The 20,283-nt window shown below is 40.1% G+C and overlaps 1 protein-coding gene across 1 annotated transcript; it reads right to left on the bottom strand.

Moving 5' to 3' along the window:
• Nucleotides 1-757: 757 nt before the first annotated feature.
• Nucleotides 758-11,358, bottom strand: Elac1 (elaC ribonuclease Z 1). Its single transcript, XM_047526973.1, is given in 5 exon segments — nt 758-5,574; nt 7,391-7,867; nt 11,200-11,269; nt 11,271-11,324; nt 11,326-11,358. Coding segments are annotated over 5 exon segments (1,101 nt in total). The 3' UTR covers nt 758-5,107.
• Between the last annotated feature and the right edge of the window lie 8,925 nt (nt 11,359-20,283).

Below are 20,283 nucleotides of genomic sequence, written 5' to 3'. Positions count from 1 at the left end.
GAGAGTAATATGTTACCTAGTAGAGGGCCTGGCAAGCTTTCTATAAGGCTATGACACAGAGTTTTACTGATCTGAAGACCCAGTAAAAGTCATCTTAGGAAGAAGGGAAAGAGCATTCTGGCTGAGGAAGTAGGTCATGCAAAAGAAAGCTCTGACAAAAGACTAAAAGAAGGCTCATGTGGCTGGGGCTGCAAACATGGGCAGCACAGTGGAGTAAGTTGTAAAGGTGGGTAAGGCAAGACCATTAACAAGTTTCAAGCAGGGGAAAGTGAGGTGGCTCAAATCTGCATTTTGAAAAAAGTCATTCTGGCTGCAGAATGAATGGATTGGAATATTACAAACACTTGAGAGGAACTGTCAACTGCCTGGAGCGCCCATATCAAGACAAGCAATGATTATTGATATGATTATTCAGAGCAGCATCTTACATGTGTGTTTTAATGCAATTTTTACAGTAAATGAATATATACAAATAATTCAAAACATCCAATAGCACTAGTACCATAAGCCTTATGAAAAATAGCAGTCCAGCCCTCCTCAAACCCCTTTCTTCTTCATTTTTTTTTTTTAATTTATTTTTTTTATACAGGGGATTCAACCCAGGGGAAGAGTTAACCACTGAGCCATATCCCCAACCCTTTTATTTTTTGAGACAGAGTCTTGCTAAGTTGCTTAGAGCCTCTCTAAGTTGCTGAGGCTGGCCTTGAACTTGCGATCCTCCTGCCTCAGTCTCCAGAGTCATTGGGATTACATGCGCCACTGTGCATGGCCTTTCCTTCCTTTAAAAAGCCCTTCCTCTTAAGGGTTAGGGATTTAGCTCAGTGGAGGAGCACTTGCCTTGCAAGGTCCTGAGTTTGGTCCAGGAAAAAAGAAAAAAGCCCTTCTCCACTTTCTCTTAACTAGTCATCTGGTAATCTGGTATTCTCTACCCCTCCTCTTGCCTTTTTTTTTTTTTTTTGGAGGGGGAGCAGGGGAAGTGCTGGGAATCAAACCCAGGGTCTTGTGCATCCTAAAGTACATTCCCAGTCCTTCCCCTTGCTTTTTAAAACATAATATGCTTAAAGTGCTATTTGTTTTTCAGTTTTAAACACTATTACTTCCTATGAGGGAAGAAAAAAATTTCACTCTATTACCCTACCCCACCCCAAATCTATTCTTACCTTGTCAAGAAGTAACATTCAAAGCCATGATCAGCACTTCCTTTTTAGCATGTTCACGTTAATAAAAACACTAACTCATTCATTACCTGAAAAATCCATCAATCAGTAAAGATAGACCCAGTGTAATTCACTATAAATTTATATCTTTGTGAGAACAAAAGTACCATCACTGTACATTTTTCATGAATGTTCCTGAAGCAATAAGGATTTTTATCCTTTTATTAAAGTAAAACTACCAAATCTTGAATTGGCTTAAGAATATTTAAGAAAATCACAATTGAATTATATGTGCTAGTTAAAAGACATAACAAAGTTATTTGTGCTAGGAGGGCAAAAATAATCTTCGTGGGATAGTCAATGATAAGCCATGTGATCTATCAACAAAGCAGGGAAAGCAGGTGTGTGAATGAGCACGAAAACAAGCAGGTGATTCTTAGGGCCTAAAAACCTAAGCCAGATGTTTTGAACTCACAGAAATCAATTCCAAGGAAGGAAATACTCAGAAATACAAAGATTTATGCATAAGAACATTCATGGTATTATTATTTATAATCATGGAAAACAATCTTTATGTACCATAATAGAAAAATAGTTAAATGTTACTAGATCTGTAGAATGTAATTCTATAAAATTACTAAATTCATGCTTTCAGAGAATACTTAATACTATGGGAAAATGCTCATGAGAAAAACAAAGGTCAGCCTATATGTAAAAATATGCATGTATACATGTATATAATATACATACATATGCAAACATATGTATAAGCATAAAATATCGATACACACTCCAACTTAAGGACATAGAAATAAGACAATTTTTTTTCTCCTAGGCCGGTCCACTACCCACATACTTCAGAATCGCCAGAGGGACCTACTAAAAACAGAAATTCTCAGGTTCCATAGGGAAACTATTGACTTAGGCCTTGGAAGCAGAGCTTAAGGATCTCTGTCTACTCACACCTCAGTTTGAGACCCCTGGACCCAAAGCACTAGCTCTGAGCAATGGAATTATGAATAATTGCCTTCCTTTCTTGAATCTTAATAAACAATTCTTAATGGAGCAAACACTGCTTTTATGATGCAAAGTTATTCAAAGCACATTAATGAGGCATGAGTATTAGCAACAGTTGATTTAGGTTCCATTTGGACAAGTCTAAACAACTTCTGAGAACTAGAAAGTGCATTTTTTTTTAACCTAAAATAGGCAGGTATCTATGAATTCCTGGCAATTGAAAGTCAATTTACGACAAAGAAAGCAGTATACCAAGTACAGATATGGAAATCATTACTTCCATAAATTAAGCTGGTAAAACTTACATAATCATTTTAGAAGTAATAAGGAATAGTATTTCTCAATATCCCAAGATGTTCCTTGGCTAAAAGAGGGTTCAGTGATCAAATAAGCTTGGAGGCACAGTGCACATAATTACCCCTCCCCTTTCCTCTTAGTCATATATCACCAGGAGTAGATTACAGGTTCTGAGAAGTCTAACATAAGCTTCATTCTTAATTCTAGCTCCACAAATTCTTAGAACTCTCCTAGCATTAAAAACAAATCAAGGCCAAAAGAGGATCTAGAAAGAAATTCTCACCATGGACTGATACTGCCCCAACATCTCAATTTCTTTCCTTGCCATTGGAGGGCTCAGTCCACATATATTTATAAAGCCTGAGTCTGAGAGCATGGCTCAAGTCAGCTACCAAGTAAAGCCCGGAAGCAGCAAAACTAAGTACCAGGCTACAAGATGAGAACATCTAAAGGAACCAGATATTTACTTTTGTTTACTTATCAACCCTTAGATTATGAGCTCAGGGCCATAAATGTGTCTCTTTTGTACTCATTTATGTACACCCAACACAATAAAACTTGGCACTTGTTCACTACTCAGTGAAAGGGGCACTGCCTACCAGGCAGTTTAAGTTCCTGACAAGTACAGTAATGAGATGACCTAGGCACATTAGTACATTCTGAAGTGAGCACTCTTGAGACATCAAGGTTTCTTTTCATTCAGAAAACATTTCTGAGTGCTTACTGTGGGTAGGCATTTCTAAGAATGTAGAGGTGACCAGGACATAGTCTCTACCCTTAAGGGCTCCATGCATTGGAGGTACTAGTCACAGCCATTCCCTGTGTACAGGTTTGGGCACACAGTGGGTGTCTAATTAATGCTTGCTTAAAATGAGTTTGGAAACAAAGACATACTTTATCTAATCAAATCTGGGCACTTTCGGGACAAAAAGTCTAGTCAGACAGAATCCAGCCATTCTAGAGAAGCCTGAGAATTTAAGCACAGCTCTCTTGATCACCACTACTGTGCCGTCTCCACAACCATCCAGGAGTCAAAATTTTTGACCAAAGAAACTTAAGAGAACACACAAAGAATTTTAAGAGAACACACTCTGACAATGTTTCTAAGTTTGTGGTATACAGCTCTCTAGGTTCTTGTGATGTAATAGACAGCATTGAGAAAGGGTTCAAAAAGACTTGACAGCCCTCTACTGCAGGACTCAATACCTTTACCCAATATGCTCCTGACCTGCACTGTCTCACTTAATCTTCACAACAATCCTATCAAGCAAGCCCTCCACCCCATCAACATTTTGGAGATAAACAAGTTCAAAAAGTTAAGAGACAATAAATAATCTGCTCCAGACTACACAGAGGTACTACATAAAGTACAAAATGGGATTCTGAAATCAGGTCTTTCTGGCACCAAACCTGGTTTATAATTATTCCAAGCAATACTGTTTTAATAGGTTGATGGGCACAAGCCCAGTTCCAGAGGGGACATATATCATAAAGCATTCCCCAAACTGATTTGATTAGGGAGCCCTTTTGAATGAATCAGCATTCTGTATTAATTTTCCACAGAACATAAGCTCATAAGGAAAAGCTATTCTAAAAGAACATTTATTAAGGTTGTGCTCAAAGAATTATTAATGGGAACATGTAAATTAAACCTCAGTAATAAATATGACTTTTTACCTCCAGATTCATAAGCTTCACTTGATGGCTCAGTTCTTTCAAAAAATTTTTTGATACAGCATTCCAATTCTGACATACTCTTCAACCTTCAGGATCTGTTGTTGGATTCAACTTACATAGTAATCCAACTCAATATGTCACTAATTTTGGTAAAGCATATTCAAATTGGAAGTATAAATTTTAACTTGCTGTATAATTCAACAGGTCTGCAATTTGCATTTTGGGGTGAGTTAATTCTGTATTCTATAGGACTAACCCAAACTCTGCAGACATCTAGCATTCCTGACCCCTGCGGATTAAATACCAGTAATATTACCACTACCACCCCTCAGTCATTGTGACAAGAAAACATTCCCACAATTTCCAAATTCCTCGGACAGTACTCAGATGAGAATTGTGGGCTAAGAGCAAAACAAAAAGTTCAATAAAACACTAACATAATCACTTAGCCTAGTCCTGAATTCAATATTCCAGAAAATCATTGCATGCTATTGTTAATATTGCATGTACAATGTCTCGTGACTCGCTCTTTCTCTTCTGTTAATAATATGAAAAGATTCAATACAAATTGCCAAAATACCATTTCTAGCCCAGAGGGCTGAGTTCAGTGTACTTTGCCAATAACAGCAAGAAAGCTGGGTAGAAGTTAAGCCCAGGACTGCATGGAGTATGGTTTACATCTGTGACAGTAGCCATAAAATGAGAAGATACCTGAAAAATCTATCTTTTTGTCAAATATGCATTTTAAGAATGATGCTGGGTGGTTTTTACTTCTTTTAAAAATGATTTATTATCAAAAAGCTTGCTCCCTCTCACTAATGAGTCAGTTCAATGATGCAGCTCCATCCTTTTTAGGATTATCAGGGCCAAAATAATTTCAGACCAAAAACAAAAGAAAAAAAAAAATCTGGACTGTAGGTTCAGTAACATTCACAGACATGTCAATATGAATACCTGTTTCATTTCTTGATTGGAATGCCAATCACCATAAAATCTTCTGCTAGAGTCACTTCTTGGAGATCTAATACCGATTCTGCTTGCTTTTTCAGTTCTGCAATGCCATCTGTTTCTCCTTCTCTGGCCAAGGCAACTGGTTTGTACCTCTGACTGAAGTGAGTCAGAACCAGCCTCTTTGCCTGGCACAACTTTGCAAATGTTGCTGCCATCTGAGGTGTGCTGTGGCCGTGCTCCTTTGCTTTGTCCATCTGGGTGTCATCGAGAGTTGCCTCGTGGATCAACAGGTCTGCTTCAAAGCACAGTTTCACTCCTCCATCTCCTACAACCCCAGAACAGTCACCCAATATGCATATTTTTCTTCCAACAACAGGCTTTTTTAAGACATCTTGGGGAGAAATTGTAACCCCATTTTCCAAAACAACAGAGATTCCATTTTTCAGCTTCCCATAGGCAGGACCTGGTGGAACACCTAGTGATGAAGGCAGCAATGTTACATCATGGATATGGAATTTTTGACTGTTTAAAAGAGTCTATTTTAATAGCATAGCAAATAGAAGATGGAAAAGGCATCCAATTCTTTCATAATTATTATAAATGTTTTATTACTTGTGGAAACTAGAATATATGTACATTTTAAAAGTTCGGTGTTGACTACTAACACAGTGTCTTTACACTTAAAACACTTTCCACGCACATGTATCAGATGACTTTTAAGTCCCTAAGTCCCTCTAAGACCTTATAATAGTCAAGATGACAGTTTTGATTCTCTGCCCTGCATATGAATAATAGCTTTTGAGAGTATTTTATTTAATAAGTTCATCTTTGGGTAAAATTAAAAGAGTACATCTAAATAATAACATAATCAATGCTAGTCAAGACAGATACCTACAAACTAACATAAAAAAAATTTGTTAGATAGGACTGTTTGGATCACAAGATCAATGAGCATTTTAGATAACTGCACACAATCTTCTTCATAGGTTGGGAAGTCCTACATTTACCAACCTGGGCTTAAATCTCACATTAATCTAGAATAACACCTGAACATCATTCTGGACAAGTACTTACAAACAAGTATCATGATAGCAATAACTAATTGCAACACAGATCATGTTTAAAATTTCCAAAAGTAACAGTTTCCATAGGCTTTCAGATAATAAAATACCTTTGGTCTAAGTCATTTTTCTCATTATGTAGCATCTTGTTTTGATTGGGGAAGAGACTGTATATGTAAAGAGACAAATATAAAAAATATCACTATGCTTTTTATAGGCATGGTCACATCATGCCAAGAAAGGCAGAAATGGAGGCAGAATGCGCTGGGTCTCTGCTCTGTAAGAGGTACTAAGGATCCCTTCCTGCATGAGGGCTAGCATGGAGGAGGTGTGAAGCCTTCAATGGGCCCTAAGACCATCTTGGTGTGCTTCCTTCCCACTGCGACAAACCCTGGCATGTAAAACTGGTTGAGATGCAATGTGCTAAACACCAAATTAATCAAGGTTGAATGAGTAGACAAAGTAGATTGAGCAGGAAGCCCTGGAAGTACTTTGTTGTAATTTAGGTTGTAACCTTAAGAACCTAGGAAAAAATTCTCAGATCAAAGATGTCACTGAAAACAGACTTCAGAAGGAAGCCAGGAGGGTTCGGAGTATAGCTCAGTGGTACAGTGCACAGCATTTGCCTACCATATGAGAGGGCCCCAGTGCTACCTTCCCCCCGCAAAAAAAAAAAAAAAAAGCAAAACTGAAGACAAGAGACCTAAAACCATCACCATCACCACCACTACCATGCCAACTAAGACAGTACAAGACAGATGAAGAATGTGGATCCAGTCAGGCATGGTAGGGTATCCCTATAATCCCAGCAACTCAGGAGGCTAAGGCAAGGGGACCACAAGTTAAAGGCAGACCTTAGAACTTAGCAGACCCTGTCTCAAAATAAAAAAAAAAAAGGGACTGGGGATATAGCTCAGTGGTAAAGCAACTCTGGGTTCAATCTTTAGTACCAAAATAAAACAAAAAACAAAGGAATGTGGATCCAGGAAGTTGAAGAGAGAAGGATTCAAATATACTATATATTTAACTTTTGTTCTGAATAAAATCTTATGGCCCCAAGGATTTTCCTTAATAAATAAACTTTGGGCAAAGGAAATGAATACAGAAAATGTCAGTTTCAGGTCTTAGATACAGGAAAGAAAGGTAATATGATACTTCTAATGGCTTCAGTTAAAACAGTTCAATTGATAAAGAAAGGGGGAAAAAAAAACGGCAAAACAAACCACTTACCAAGGTCTTTCAACTTCTGTGCATTGAGTTTACCTGGACGTTTCTTTTCTACAACTGAAAATCCAAAGGAGGGAATTCTGTGAAAGAGGCGAAATGCTTTTACAACAAACTGTTCATCATCAACAAGAAGGTATGAGTTTTCTTCTGAGTCTAATAGGATAGTTCTTCCTTGTCCCTCTTTGGGAGAGGTGGAGCTCTCTGTTGCTTTATCCACATGTGAAGATTCTTTTAGTACTTCTGTAGGACACTGGTCTTCTGTGGGCACCAACTCATGGACCACATAAGGGAACACCAACTCTGTGTGAGAGAGCTCCATGGTTCGCCAGATAAAGTCCCGAAGCCCTACAGGGCCATAGATTTCAATTGGCTGTTTGGTGACCACAGAGCCACTCTGCAGGCTGATTGTGCAGAGGAGGCCGGGAAGGCCAAAGAAATGGTCCCCATGAAGATGTGTGATGAAGATCTTGGTAATTCTCCCTTTTGATTGAGACAAAGAAATATATTTGGAAATAAGACCTCAGACAAAGCTATTTGAAACAAACTTACATAAAATCAGGAAGTTAAATTTAGAAGTTTTATTTACCATCTTATGCTTATTCCTTTACATCTTGCAACATGATTCCTGAAGTAAGATAGTCTTTATTTCACTGGATGATTTTTAAGTAAGATAGAACTTGTTTTTCATAAAACATTTTCAAATTACATAAGTTTTACAGTATTTCCTCTATATAATTTCTCATTTAAAAATAATGAAATGTAAATGTGTATCAAAATAATTCACTTAACTAGATGGGCCTGAGTGTCAAAAGCATTTGGCAGTCACATTGCCCCCTACTGCCCCCTCTGGAACAGAGAATGTGTATTTCCAACAAAACAAAATGTTCCACTGACTCCAAATGGTTGGGCCAGTGCCTGAACCCAAAACTGCCTTTTAAGGACTCTACACTGGACAGGGATTAGCCAACCAAGTCAGAGCCTGCCTGTGAGGTTGTAGGGGAAGGAGGAAAAGGGACAGGGAGTGAGGAAGCAGGGAGAAGACGGGAGGCGGGGAAAGAAGAGGAACTGGGTGAGAAACAGAGGAAGGAGGTGGGCAACAGATGCCACAATGCAGACTGGAGAACAGATCCCCTGGACCCATATCTTGGACCCATCTCTTGTTTTTTGAGCTAATACATTAGCTTTTTCAGTGCACTACTGGTTAGGTTATAACTTGATTTAGCCAATGGTAAACTGAATTTACTGCTGGTATGTGGCAAGATGCCACATCAGCATTTTCTGAGGTGCACCACAGGCATTTTGAAGTAACAATCACAACTAGCACATTTCCAGTATAACAGGCTTTTGGGCCTACCTCAAGACCCACCTATTTTAAACATTTGATACCATAAAAGTACAGGATCTTTTATTGATACCATAAAAGAACAGGAACTGTTTATTGCAATGCGATTTGTGCTATGACAGCAAATGTTCTCCAAGCCAGTCTTCCCAGAGTGACTCCTCCCAACCCAGGCTGCAGTGGCAGAGAACAATGGATTGGGCAGAGGTTGATTTTGGACCATGAGAAACCCCCGGAGGCACTCTCTCACTAGAAATTTCAACATGCTCTTTTCTCTTTTTAGTCCTTGTTTTCACTGTTTCTGACTTCAAGAATCCTTTCATTTCCCTCAAAGACCTATCTAGGCTGCCAAGCCACCTCCAAGAGTGACCTGAAGACTATACAGACACAAGGACGACAGGCAGCTAAACCCAGATCACACGCTGGCCTCAAAACTGTCAACATCAGATATTCTGGGTCCTCTCCTGATCTACTCCAAAACAAAGCCAGAGTAGAATGCCAAAACAGCCCATAACCCAAAGCAAGCAAGGCAAATTGACTAAGTGGAAAATTGGTTCCCACGGTTATCACAATTTCAGGGAAGACAAACATTTCATTTTTCAAGAAACTTGATTTTAGAAGGAAAAATAACAGCAACCACAATTATCAAAGGTATGAGGAAACTATCAAATGAAGAACACATGCATTTCCTTTCATTTGAGAACAAGGAAGTGATGGAGAAATACTGCCCAGAGAGAGGTGGAATACAGAGCATCCTCAGAAAACAATGATACTAAGCATCCTCTGAAATAATGATTCTTAGGGCAATTAAAGTCACTCATTTTCATAGGACAAGGTCTGCAACATATTGCATGTACCTGTTGCTCAGCTAAAAAAACAAACAAACAAAAAAAAAAACAGGTTATGCAAAGTACAGTGTGATTCCACTCATACAAAACTACACACACATATACACAAATACACCCATACCATTACAATCTCTCTGTATAGAAAATTTACCTATGGGAAAGGGGCTTGGGTTTCTCTTCTTTACACTTTGTTTTATTTAAACTTCTACAATTAGCATATTTATACACTTATAATTATTTTAAAATGATTTACATAAATAATTTTATTTATTTACTTTCTGGTGCTGGGGATTGAACCCAGGGCCTCACACATGCTAAGCACATATTCCACCGTTGAGCTATATCCCCAACCCCTTTTAAATTTTTATAATCATGTTAAAAACATGGTTTTATAATCCTTTTATCCTCCAGTACTGAGGAATTAACTTAGGGGTGCCCTACCAATGAGCTACAATCCCAACCCTTTTTCCTTCTTCTTTTTTTTTTTTTTTTGTGGTGCTGGAGATTGAACCCAGGGCCTTGTGCATGCAAGGCAAGCACTATACCAACTGAGCTATATCCCCAGTCCTTATTTCTTCTTTTGAAACCCAGTCTTGCTAAATTTCTAAGATTGGTCTCAACCTTACAATACTTCTGCCTCAGTCTCTCAAGTTGCTGAGATTATAGGCATGCACCTGTGTGCCCAGCTGTAATACTTTGAATAATAATTTTATGATCATTTTATTTTATTCTGTTGGTTTTTTGTGCTAGGAATTGAACTAAGAGCCTCCTACATGCTAAGCATGTGCTCTTCCACATTTAGTACCCCCCAAAGTATTTGGACAATACCTCCATTATTCTACTTATTATAATTACATGGCTGATGACTGTCTGTGTGTCCATTTCTGTCACTAGGCCAAAAGATCCTGGGTCACTAGAAGGCTCTTTCCTTTTGTCATCAAGTACCACGCCTTGTATGAGTTGTGGGAATTACTGCAGTAGCTATTTATCAAGACCTAAAAAATGAGAAGCAGAGTGCTGAATGTCTTACCCATTCACAAACTGAACAGATATTTATTGGGCATCTACTAGGTACATAAGTGATTAGTGAACTTAGTTTATCATACAGGGATATAAAGAACACAGAAAAAAACTATTTAAATAACTTAATTCCAGATACTGATGATGCTAAGAAGATAATTAAAAGAGGATGAAATAACAGAATGGGGTGAGGGAGGGACTACTTAACCCAGGAGAGTCAGAAAGCCTCTGAGAGCATCTTCCTCCTCTGAACACCTACTGCCTTTGCATTCTCTCGTGACAACTATCTCCTGGTGGAGAAGTATGTCCACTGCTAGGGCAGTGTCCACCCAATATGTCCAGGTAGCCCTCTCATCTTGCACCTCCCAAGCCTACAAAATTCTTGCTCTTGACATTTATACAGTGAATGAAAGGCAAATAAACAAGTACAAGAAATTCAGTGGGAATGGCAGGGTGCCTGGGGGCCTCCCAAGTCTTGCCAGAGTTCCAGCACTGAAGTAGGACTGCAACCATCAGGGCTATTTCTGAACAACAGGCCCAATGAGAACTAAAATAATGAAGCAGAACAAAAAATAATCTTAATGAGATACTGACTGCATACTAACCTGCCTTCAGTTGGCTTTTCATAAGCTGTGTCTGTGTCCCCTCTCCACAGTCAAAGAGCCAGCATTCACCCCTCACACCGAAAGACCACAGCAGAGGCACCCCGAGTAGGGGATGGATATGCTGCCACCGGTCCCAAGAAACGTCACATCCATAGACATCTTCCACCCTGCAATAGAAAAATCACCTGATTATTTCAAACCACTGTACCAAAAACGTATTACTGTGTGATTCACTGTTATTTATTTATTTTGGGTGCTGGGGATTGAATCCAGGGTCTTGTACTTGGTAAAGGTGCTCTCTAAGCTACATGCTCAACCCCTATTGGTTTTTTGGTTATAACACTCCCCCGACTCCCCACTCCACTAGTGGTCCTGGGGATAGAAGCCAGAGCCTCATGCATGCTTGGCAAGCACTCTTATCACTGAACTACATCCCAGCCCTGGTTATAAGTCTTAAATGACTAAAATGGTAACAAGTTACCAAACCTTATATTGACTGTTTACATAACATACATACAAAAATAAACCCAGCTAGACCCAAACAATTAGAAACTATAACTGAGGGACTGGAGGTGTAGCCTAGTAGTAGAGTGCTTGCATGCATCAGGCCCTGGGTTCAATCCCCAGCACTGAAAACAATCAAACACCACAGATGAATTTCAACAACATGGCATTTTCAAAGAAAAACTATGCAGACAGTAAAAAGATCAGTGCTTACCCGTGAAATGGAATAAGAAGGGAAGGATTAATAGGTAGAGCACAGGGGATTTTTAGGACAACAAAGCTATCAAAATGCAGTCTGTAAAAATAAAACAAAAACAAAAAGCTATTTTTGAACGCTACAGCAGGGACAGACACATTGGTCACTTGTACAAAGAACGTACGACACAGAGAAAAATCAACTTTAGTTAATCATAGAGTGGCAATACTGACATCAAAGATAACAAATATGCATAGTAAAGCAAGGTATTAATACAGGAGAAACTAAGAGGTGAGGTGTGAGGGGCATATGGGAATTCTGTAATTTCCATTCATTTTTTTTAAAAAGTTCTAATAAACACTAAACAATAATAATCCAGTTGAGGTTCTGGGTAAGAGATTGTATTTAATTATGCTCACAAGCAGTGCCTCTGGTGCCCATGATGATCAGCCCTTCCTCTGAACTATTATGAACAATAATGTTCTATATTACTCTACAGTAATGCTGAAATTTCATTGTAATGCTGAGCAAATGTCTCACTTCCCTAAGTGACTGGTTATGGGTCTCTGCTCTTTTAAGTGACTGATAACCTGTTGAATATTTAGATTTCTACCAACTCCTGGCACTATTCCTTTCACTATTTCTGGGCACAACTGCCATCTCTGATATGTTTCTATGATGGGAGATGTGTGTCAAATAGAATAAATAAGTATCAACAGAAACTTTTACATAGCCAATTATAGATTTTGCACATTACTCCATGTTGGTGGTTGGAGAAGAAAAGAATTTTAAGAAAAATTACTATAATAAGAGAATATGATCAAAAGTATTAATAGCTTTTCTTGGTCCTAGAAATAACCAGATAAAAACAGAAATGGGGGAGGGGGAAATCCTGGTCATAAGGGTGTAAACAAAAAACCAAACCTTATAAAATCACCAGAAATAAAGTTAGCAGGAACAGGACCTAAATGATTCAAATAAATGGAGATACACACTATATGACTGGCTAGGAAGACTTGATATTATGTAAATATTCATCTTTTCAAAATTAATATGGATGTATTTAGTGTGAATTGTATCAGATTTCCAGTGAGAAGTGTCTTGGGACAAAAACGATCCAAAGATCACATGAAAAAGAATAAATCTCTGAGAATGGGCAAGAAAATTGCAAAAAGTAGTGAGTAGTGACTTGCCTTTTCATATAATTACATTTATTACATTAATCAGATACAGTAAGCAGAATACTGTCATAAAAATACAGGTGAAAGGAAAGGGAAGTCCAGAAATAAACCAAATATGTACCAAATTGTCTTTCTGATGTCAACTTATACTAGTGATCACTGTTAGGATCTATTATTTCATTAGGAGTTGCCAAAAGGTGTTACTCTCTTATTTCCTCAGCAGTCATTAGCTGGTATCCTTCTATAATTCCCTGGTCTATTAACTAGTTATTCTGTAGTGCAATTTGTACACAAAAGGTCTACAAAGAGACAAGATCTTATCTAACTCCTGATGATGCAATATGAAGTATAGTCAGCAGCCTCCATAAGGTTTTCTTGCCAAAAAAAATAGAACCAAAACCTGAAAAAGCCTGTAGGTCTAAATACCAGTTTATTAAAGGAACTCACAGGATTGGAAAAGGAAGGTGCAGGCTGTTAAGAAACTTCACTGGGGGACAAATTACTTGGTTTTTTCAACAAGTGAAATACAAGGAAAAAAATAATGAGATTTAGAGACCACCAACCAAACGTAAAGTGTGTAGCTTGTTGGATCCTGATTTGGACAGATTGGTAAGGGGAGAGGCAGGGAAGAGATAACTGGGGAAATGTAAACACTGACTGGATAGATGATAATATGAAATGCTAATATGACTGATAATGATTTTATGTTCAGAAATAGTTATCGTGTTTTATAAAAACAGACAAGTATTTAACCAATGGAATGATACATTTCAGATTTGCTTTAAGTAACACAGTGGGGGTAACAGATGAAACAAGATTGATCATGAGTTGGGAATTCAACATAGTATTCTATTGTCATATGTGTTTGAAAATTTCCAAAATAAAAAGTTTAAAAAACAAACCAATAATCAAAAAACCCTCCCACTAGGTCAGAAAGTAATTAGAAATTCATGTAATCAATGATGCATGTTTTGTGACATGCGCCACTCCAGGTACCAGGAATTAAAAAGCGGCCAAACCAGATTTGGTCCCTGTCTTCTTAGGCCAAAAAAAAAAAAAAAAAAAAAAAAAAAAAAAACAGATGTTGGCCTTCTCACGACTGTGATCCACCTTCGACTAAATGTACATTCTGGCGTGATCACAGTTGTCATTGACACTCCGGGCCGCGGTTCCCGGTCCCGGCTGCAGATCACAATCTCGGGAGACGATGGGGCCTCACACTGGGAAGGCTTCCCAAGTGAGTCTACTGGCTGCCCTCCTCCGTTTCCAGGCGGTCAGTGTCACCCCTGCAATCACCCAGTGGTGTAGGTAGGGCAGACACTGCCGTCCTCCACCTTAAAGCTGAAAGAACCGTGGCTCGGAGGGAGAGTGAGTGGCCAAGCAGAGCCCAGCCAGAGGCCGGGCCTCCGGCCACCAGCGAACTCAGGCTCCCCTACAAGACCGCGTCAGTTTCGCAAAAGGCGGGCCGGGCGGCGGCAGCAGCGCCAGGCAGCCGAGGCTCTGGCGGGGATAGCGACGAGGCGCGTCCTCGCTCCCGGGGCCCGGCTCCCCGGCATCAGGCTGGGCCCGGCCGAGCCGAGCCGAGCCCGCGAGTCCCGAGGAAGCGCGCCCGCCCTGCTCCGGCGCACCCTACCCCACTCACCCTCTCCCCGAGGCCCGCGCAGGAGCCGAGGGAGGCGCAGGCCCGTTCCGAGGCCCAGCAATCCGCGGGGCAGCGACGCGTGCGGGCGGAAGTGCGCCGCCGAAAGGGTCCCACGCTGCCGCTCTAGGGCGCGCTGGAGGTCTGCACTCGGTGGCGCCCACCTGGGGCCAGGCTCCTAGAACTTCCCAGCGCCCGGGGGGGGGGGGGGGGGGGGGGGGGGGGGTGAGGGGTGGGGGGGTCGCCGGGAAAATGCCAGCAGGTGCCCGCCTTCTTTCAAGGGTCGCTATAAAATGGTGGCCGTGACGCATGATGGCCAGAGCGACTGCAACCAAAAATGAAAATGTTTATTCTGGTTTTTTGCTTTCTTTTGTTTCCCGTGTCTTCTTTTCATACAAGAAAGTGCTTCCTGATGTTTTGCCCAAGCAAAAATGTGTGTAATTTTGTCTTTGGTGGGGATGAATCTTTTAGCCACTAGACCTGAAAGCTTAAGCTTGGAAAGCCTTAAGAAAACTCAGGGGCCTTTGAACCAGTTCAGTATCCGAATGACCATGTAGTTATTCCAACGTTAATCTAAGCTTAGCATTTGCTTAGAGTCTGAAGCTAGTTGTGTGTCTTTGCCCCAAATCTTGCAGACATTTCTCTCAGGTAACACGCCAGGTCTGCAATGTATAGAATGGTCACGTAGTGATTACAAACCCCAAGAAAAGACAAGTGATAGGCATGAGGTTTTAAAAAGTTGTAGGGCTTTTAAACTACCAGAAGAGAGAGATCAAGAACCCCCATTTCGGGCTGGGGATATAGTTCAGTTGGTAGAGTGCTTGCCTCGCAAGCCAGCACCGCAAAAAAAAAAAAAAAAAAAAAAAAAAAAAAAAAAAAAAGAGAGAACCCCCATTTCTCCATCCCCACTTAATTCAAAAACTATTGATCAAACCGAGTGCGGTGAAGCACACCGGTATTCCCAGTGACGATCGCCAGTTCAAAGTCAGCAATTTAGCGAGGCCCTCAGCAACTCAGTGAGACCTTGTCTCTAAGTAAAAAAAAAAAAAAAAAAAAAAAAAAAAAGGCTGGGGATGTGGCTCATGTGGCTCAGTGGTTGAGAGCTCCTAGGTTCAATTCCCTTTACCAATACAAAACACCATTGATCAGTCTACTTTTTGGACTTTTCAAAGACTTATTTATTCATGTATTAATGGAGTTTCAAATCTGTGGTTTGTGTAATTTCTGGTGCTGAGGGAATTTTTAAAATGTCATGGCAACCAACTAACAATATGAGGAACAAATGAAAAAGCAAAGGAGTGGTTAAGATTATAGGAAAGGAAGCATGTGGCAAACCCAGAGACTAGGGAGGCTGAGGCAGGAGGATGGCAAGTTAGAGGCCTGCTACAGCAAGTTAGTGAGATCCTGTCTCAAAGTGTAAAATATAAAAGGCTGGGGATGGAGCTAGGGTTAAATCACCAGAATAGAAGAAAGAAGAAAAGAAGGAGCGAGGGAGGGAGGGAGGGAGAGAAAAGAAAGGAAAGGAAAGGAAAGGAGAAAGAAAGAAAGAAAGAAAGAAAGAAAGAAAGAAAGAAAGAAAGAAAGAAAGAAAGAAAGAAAGAAAGAAAGAAAGAGAAAGAAAGAAAAAGAAAGAAAGAAAGAAAGAAAGAAAGAAAGAAGAGGGAGGGAGGGAAGGAGGGAAGGAAAAAAGAGAGAGAGGCTATGGGAATGGACTGGGATGTAACTCAGTGGTAGAATACTTGCTTAGTATGTGAGAGGTCCTGGATTAAACCCTCATCACCCCCTACAAAAAAAAAAAAAAAAAAAAAAAAAAAAAAATGGAAGAAAGAAAGAAAGAAAAAGAAAAGGGAGATCACTAGCCAGGAAGAGGTGGGACTTGAACTGGGTAGAATAGGAAGAGACAAAGAACCTGGCACACTGGCACACCCCTATAATTCCACTAGCTCAGGAGACTTAGGCAGGTGAATCTCAAGTTCAAGGACAGCCTCAGCAACTTAGAGAGGCCCTAAGCAACTTGGTCAGACCTTCTAAATAAAAATATGAAAAAAAATGACGGGATGTGGCTTAGTGGTTCAGTGTCCCTGGGTTCAATCCCTGCACCAAGAGGACAAACACAAAAAAGAGAGAGTACTGACAGTAGTATATTAGGAGGATCAGAAGTAGAGGGAGAAAGGAACATAGGAAAACATACTAAAAAGAAATAATGGCTAAAAGGCTTCCCATATTCATTGAAAAGCAATAATTTCTACATTCTTCAGAAGCTCAACAAATTCCAAACAGAATAAATACAAAGAGACACATAGATATACCATAGTAAAAATACTGAACATCAAAGACAAGGAGAAAACCTGAAGAGCAGCAAGTGGAAAACCACTCACCACCTAGAGGAGAACCCAAAGACCAACATATTGACGCTCATCAGTGGGAACCAGGAGGCAGGGAGATGACACATTCCAAGTGCCCAAAGGAAAACACCTGTCAATGAGTGGCCTATATCAAGTAAAGCTACCTTTCAAAAATGAAGGCAAAATACTCTCCCAGCCAAGTAAAAACTGAGGAAATCTATTGCTATCAGACCAACTTTACAAGAAATACTAAAGGAAGTTCTTCAACCTAAAGTGAGCAACTCCAGATGGTAATTAAAACCCACAGTAAAAGAAAACAAACAAACAAAAGACAATAAAGATATATTCGTTGCAGCAATTCTTTTTGGAAGGAAGTTCCAAACAGCACACAGCTTTGGTTGGCACAATCCAGTATGAGAATACAAAGGTCTTCCTCATTACTTTTTATAGCTATCTAGTACTTTCTGTGTGGTTGTATATCATAATTTAGTCAATCAGTCCTTTGAGTTGTTTCCAGTTTCATTTTACTGTCACAGTGGGGTGACAAATGGCCTTGTGCATAAATTATGTTTCTGCAAGTATATCTTTGGCATCATTTCCCAACAAGTAGGAATGATGGCTGAAGGGGTAAACACACACACACACACACACACACACACACACACACTCACTCACACACTCACACTCACAGTCAATTCTACGAGGCGTTATTAAAATTCTCTCCATAGGGGCTGTACCATTTTTTTTTGGTAGTGGAGATTGAACCTAGGGGCACTGTATCACTGAACTACATTCCAGTCCCCCCTTTAATTGGAGATATGGCCTTTACAGAAGTAATTAAGATTATTAAGTCAGGTTACAAGCACAGGGCTCCGATCCTGGATTAATATCCTCATGTGGAGAGGAAGAGAGACCAGAGTATGCTTGCTTTTGTGTACCTGTCCCATTCTCCTCTCCATACATACATCAAGAGAAGGTCACATGAGCACACAGTGAGCACACAGCAGACCTCTTATCCAAGGCCTCACTTTCTGTAGTTTTACTTACTCATAGCCAACTGTGATCTGGAAATATGAAATAGAAATTCCAGAAATAAGCAACTCATAAGTTTTAAACTGCAAGCAATTCTGAGTAGCACAATAAAATCTCACACTGTCTCACTCCATTCCACCTGAGATGTGAATCATCTCTTTGTTCAATGTATCTGTGCTGAATTTGCTGCCTGCCTGTTAGTCACTCAGTTATCAGATGAACTCTCAGTGCTTGTATTCAAGTAACCCTTATTTTGCTCAGTGATGGCCCCAGAGCACAAGAGAGTGATGTGAAGGAGGCATCAGAGCATAAACCATGAAAAGACAAAATAGCTCTGGTACCATGGGACAGTACTGAAGGGCATACTGGGGGAAAATATATACATATGTAGATAGATGGTACTATTCTGCAGTTTCAGGCATCTACTGGGGGTCTTGAAATATATCTTCCAAAAATAAGGGGAGACTATTTTACAAACCAGGAGAACCCTCAGTAGAAGTTTGCTGGCACCTTGATCTCACAGTACTAGCTTCCAGAATGTGAGAAAATAAATTCCTGTGTTTAAACCACTCAGTCTTGGGTAACATACTAAGACAGTAGCATAGTACAAATGGTTTTGTGTCTACTTGGTTAACAGAGTAAGACAATAGTAGCATAGTATGAATGGTTTTGTGTCTATTTGCTTACTGAATGTTTTGCATATATGGCAGAATTTTGTTTGAGCCTTGTTTTCATTAAAACCTAGTAATAAGGTTGTAGGGAGTAGCTAATTCTTACCTACCTCAAATCTCTTTGGCACTGTCAGTGAGCAGAAAGTACCTATTTGTGGGGATATGTGTCCAAATTAGCTTAGATTAATTCACAACATGACCTGGAGTTGGTATGTTATGGGGTGCAACTTAAGAACAGACCGATCACCACTGAGAAGTCCAAATTTGAGTCTTTATTAAGCCGGCCGGCTGACTGTCTCACACAATGCCCCCAAAAATGGCTATTGGGGTTTGCAGAGATAGCTCAGTTGGTAGAGTGCTCACCTCGCAAGCACCAGGCCCTGGGTTCAATCCCCAGCATCACCAAAAAAAAAAAAAAAAAAGACTTTTGGGAGAAGAGCCCTGACCATAGGGTTGTAAGGATTCTTATACCAAAAATCACATCAATCATAAGTGTCTGTTGCTATGATTTGAAATTACAAACTAACATCATGAGATCATCAACAGAGGGAGAAGTGGGTCAAAATGACCCTTACCTAGGTACAAACTAAAGAATGGTTACTAACATCCACACAATCACTGTTCACATGGTACGTTGTTTAGGAGAAATAGGAATCAAAAGAGAGCAATTTTTCTTTACATAGGAATTGTCATTTTGTATTGTTAAACATGTCACACTAAGTAACTGATGATGGGCACAGAGGTGGGGTGTTCCCATGGGAGAAGCTTATTTCCTATATAACATGGAGTCTCAGAGCAAAATGGAGTCTGTTTAGTCATTTCCCTTAGAGTCTGGCCTATAACATTCTCGTGGAGTCAGATCTGTCAGCCCATCACAGGGACAGTACATCCAGAAAAACAAAACAAAAAAACAGTATCAGGGAATCCAGACAGTCTAATTACCTCACCAACAGCTCTAATAATTTCAGCGTTTCTACTTTGCAGGCTTACATCCTGAATAACCTGCTGTGCTAGTCTGGGTCTCCCCAGAAGCAGACAACAAGGTAAGATTAAACATGCAAATAATTTGTTAGAGGAAATGACTGTGAGAGTCAGGAGGGAACCAGGAAGCTGTGAGAGCCTCAGAAGGTGATGGGGTTGGATTCAGAGTGAAGGAGAGAGGGAAGGAAGACATGTTGGGTAAAAATGCACCTTAGATTGAAGTATGGTTCTGAGTCACAAGGCCAGAGGGAGGCCTTGAGCTAATATGACCCTGTAGAAGAATCCCCTGGATTCCAGGAATGGGCCTGTGACACTATGCCTGCTGCCCTAGTTGTTGGCTGGGTCACAGCAGACATGGCTTCCATGTGAATGTGATGATGGATTTCAGAGCATTGTACTTGGGGCTGGTAGTAAGTTACACTCCTAAGAGTCAGAGATCAGAGAGGTGTACTCATGGATGCGTACTTTGCAGTGCTCGGAGTGTTATTTTAACTGTGTGTGTGTTGCTGAGGATTGAAGCCAGGGGCATTGTATC

The sequence above is a fragment of the Sciurus carolinensis genome, chromosome 15 (genome assembly GCF_902686445.1).
Source record: "Sciurus carolinensis chromosome 15, mSciCar1.2, whole genome shotgun sequence".
Classification (NCBI taxonomy): Eukaryota; Metazoa; Chordata; class Mammalia; order Rodentia; family Sciuridae; genus Sciurus; species Sciurus carolinensis.
This window is presented reverse-complemented; position numbering and strand designations above follow the sequence as displayed.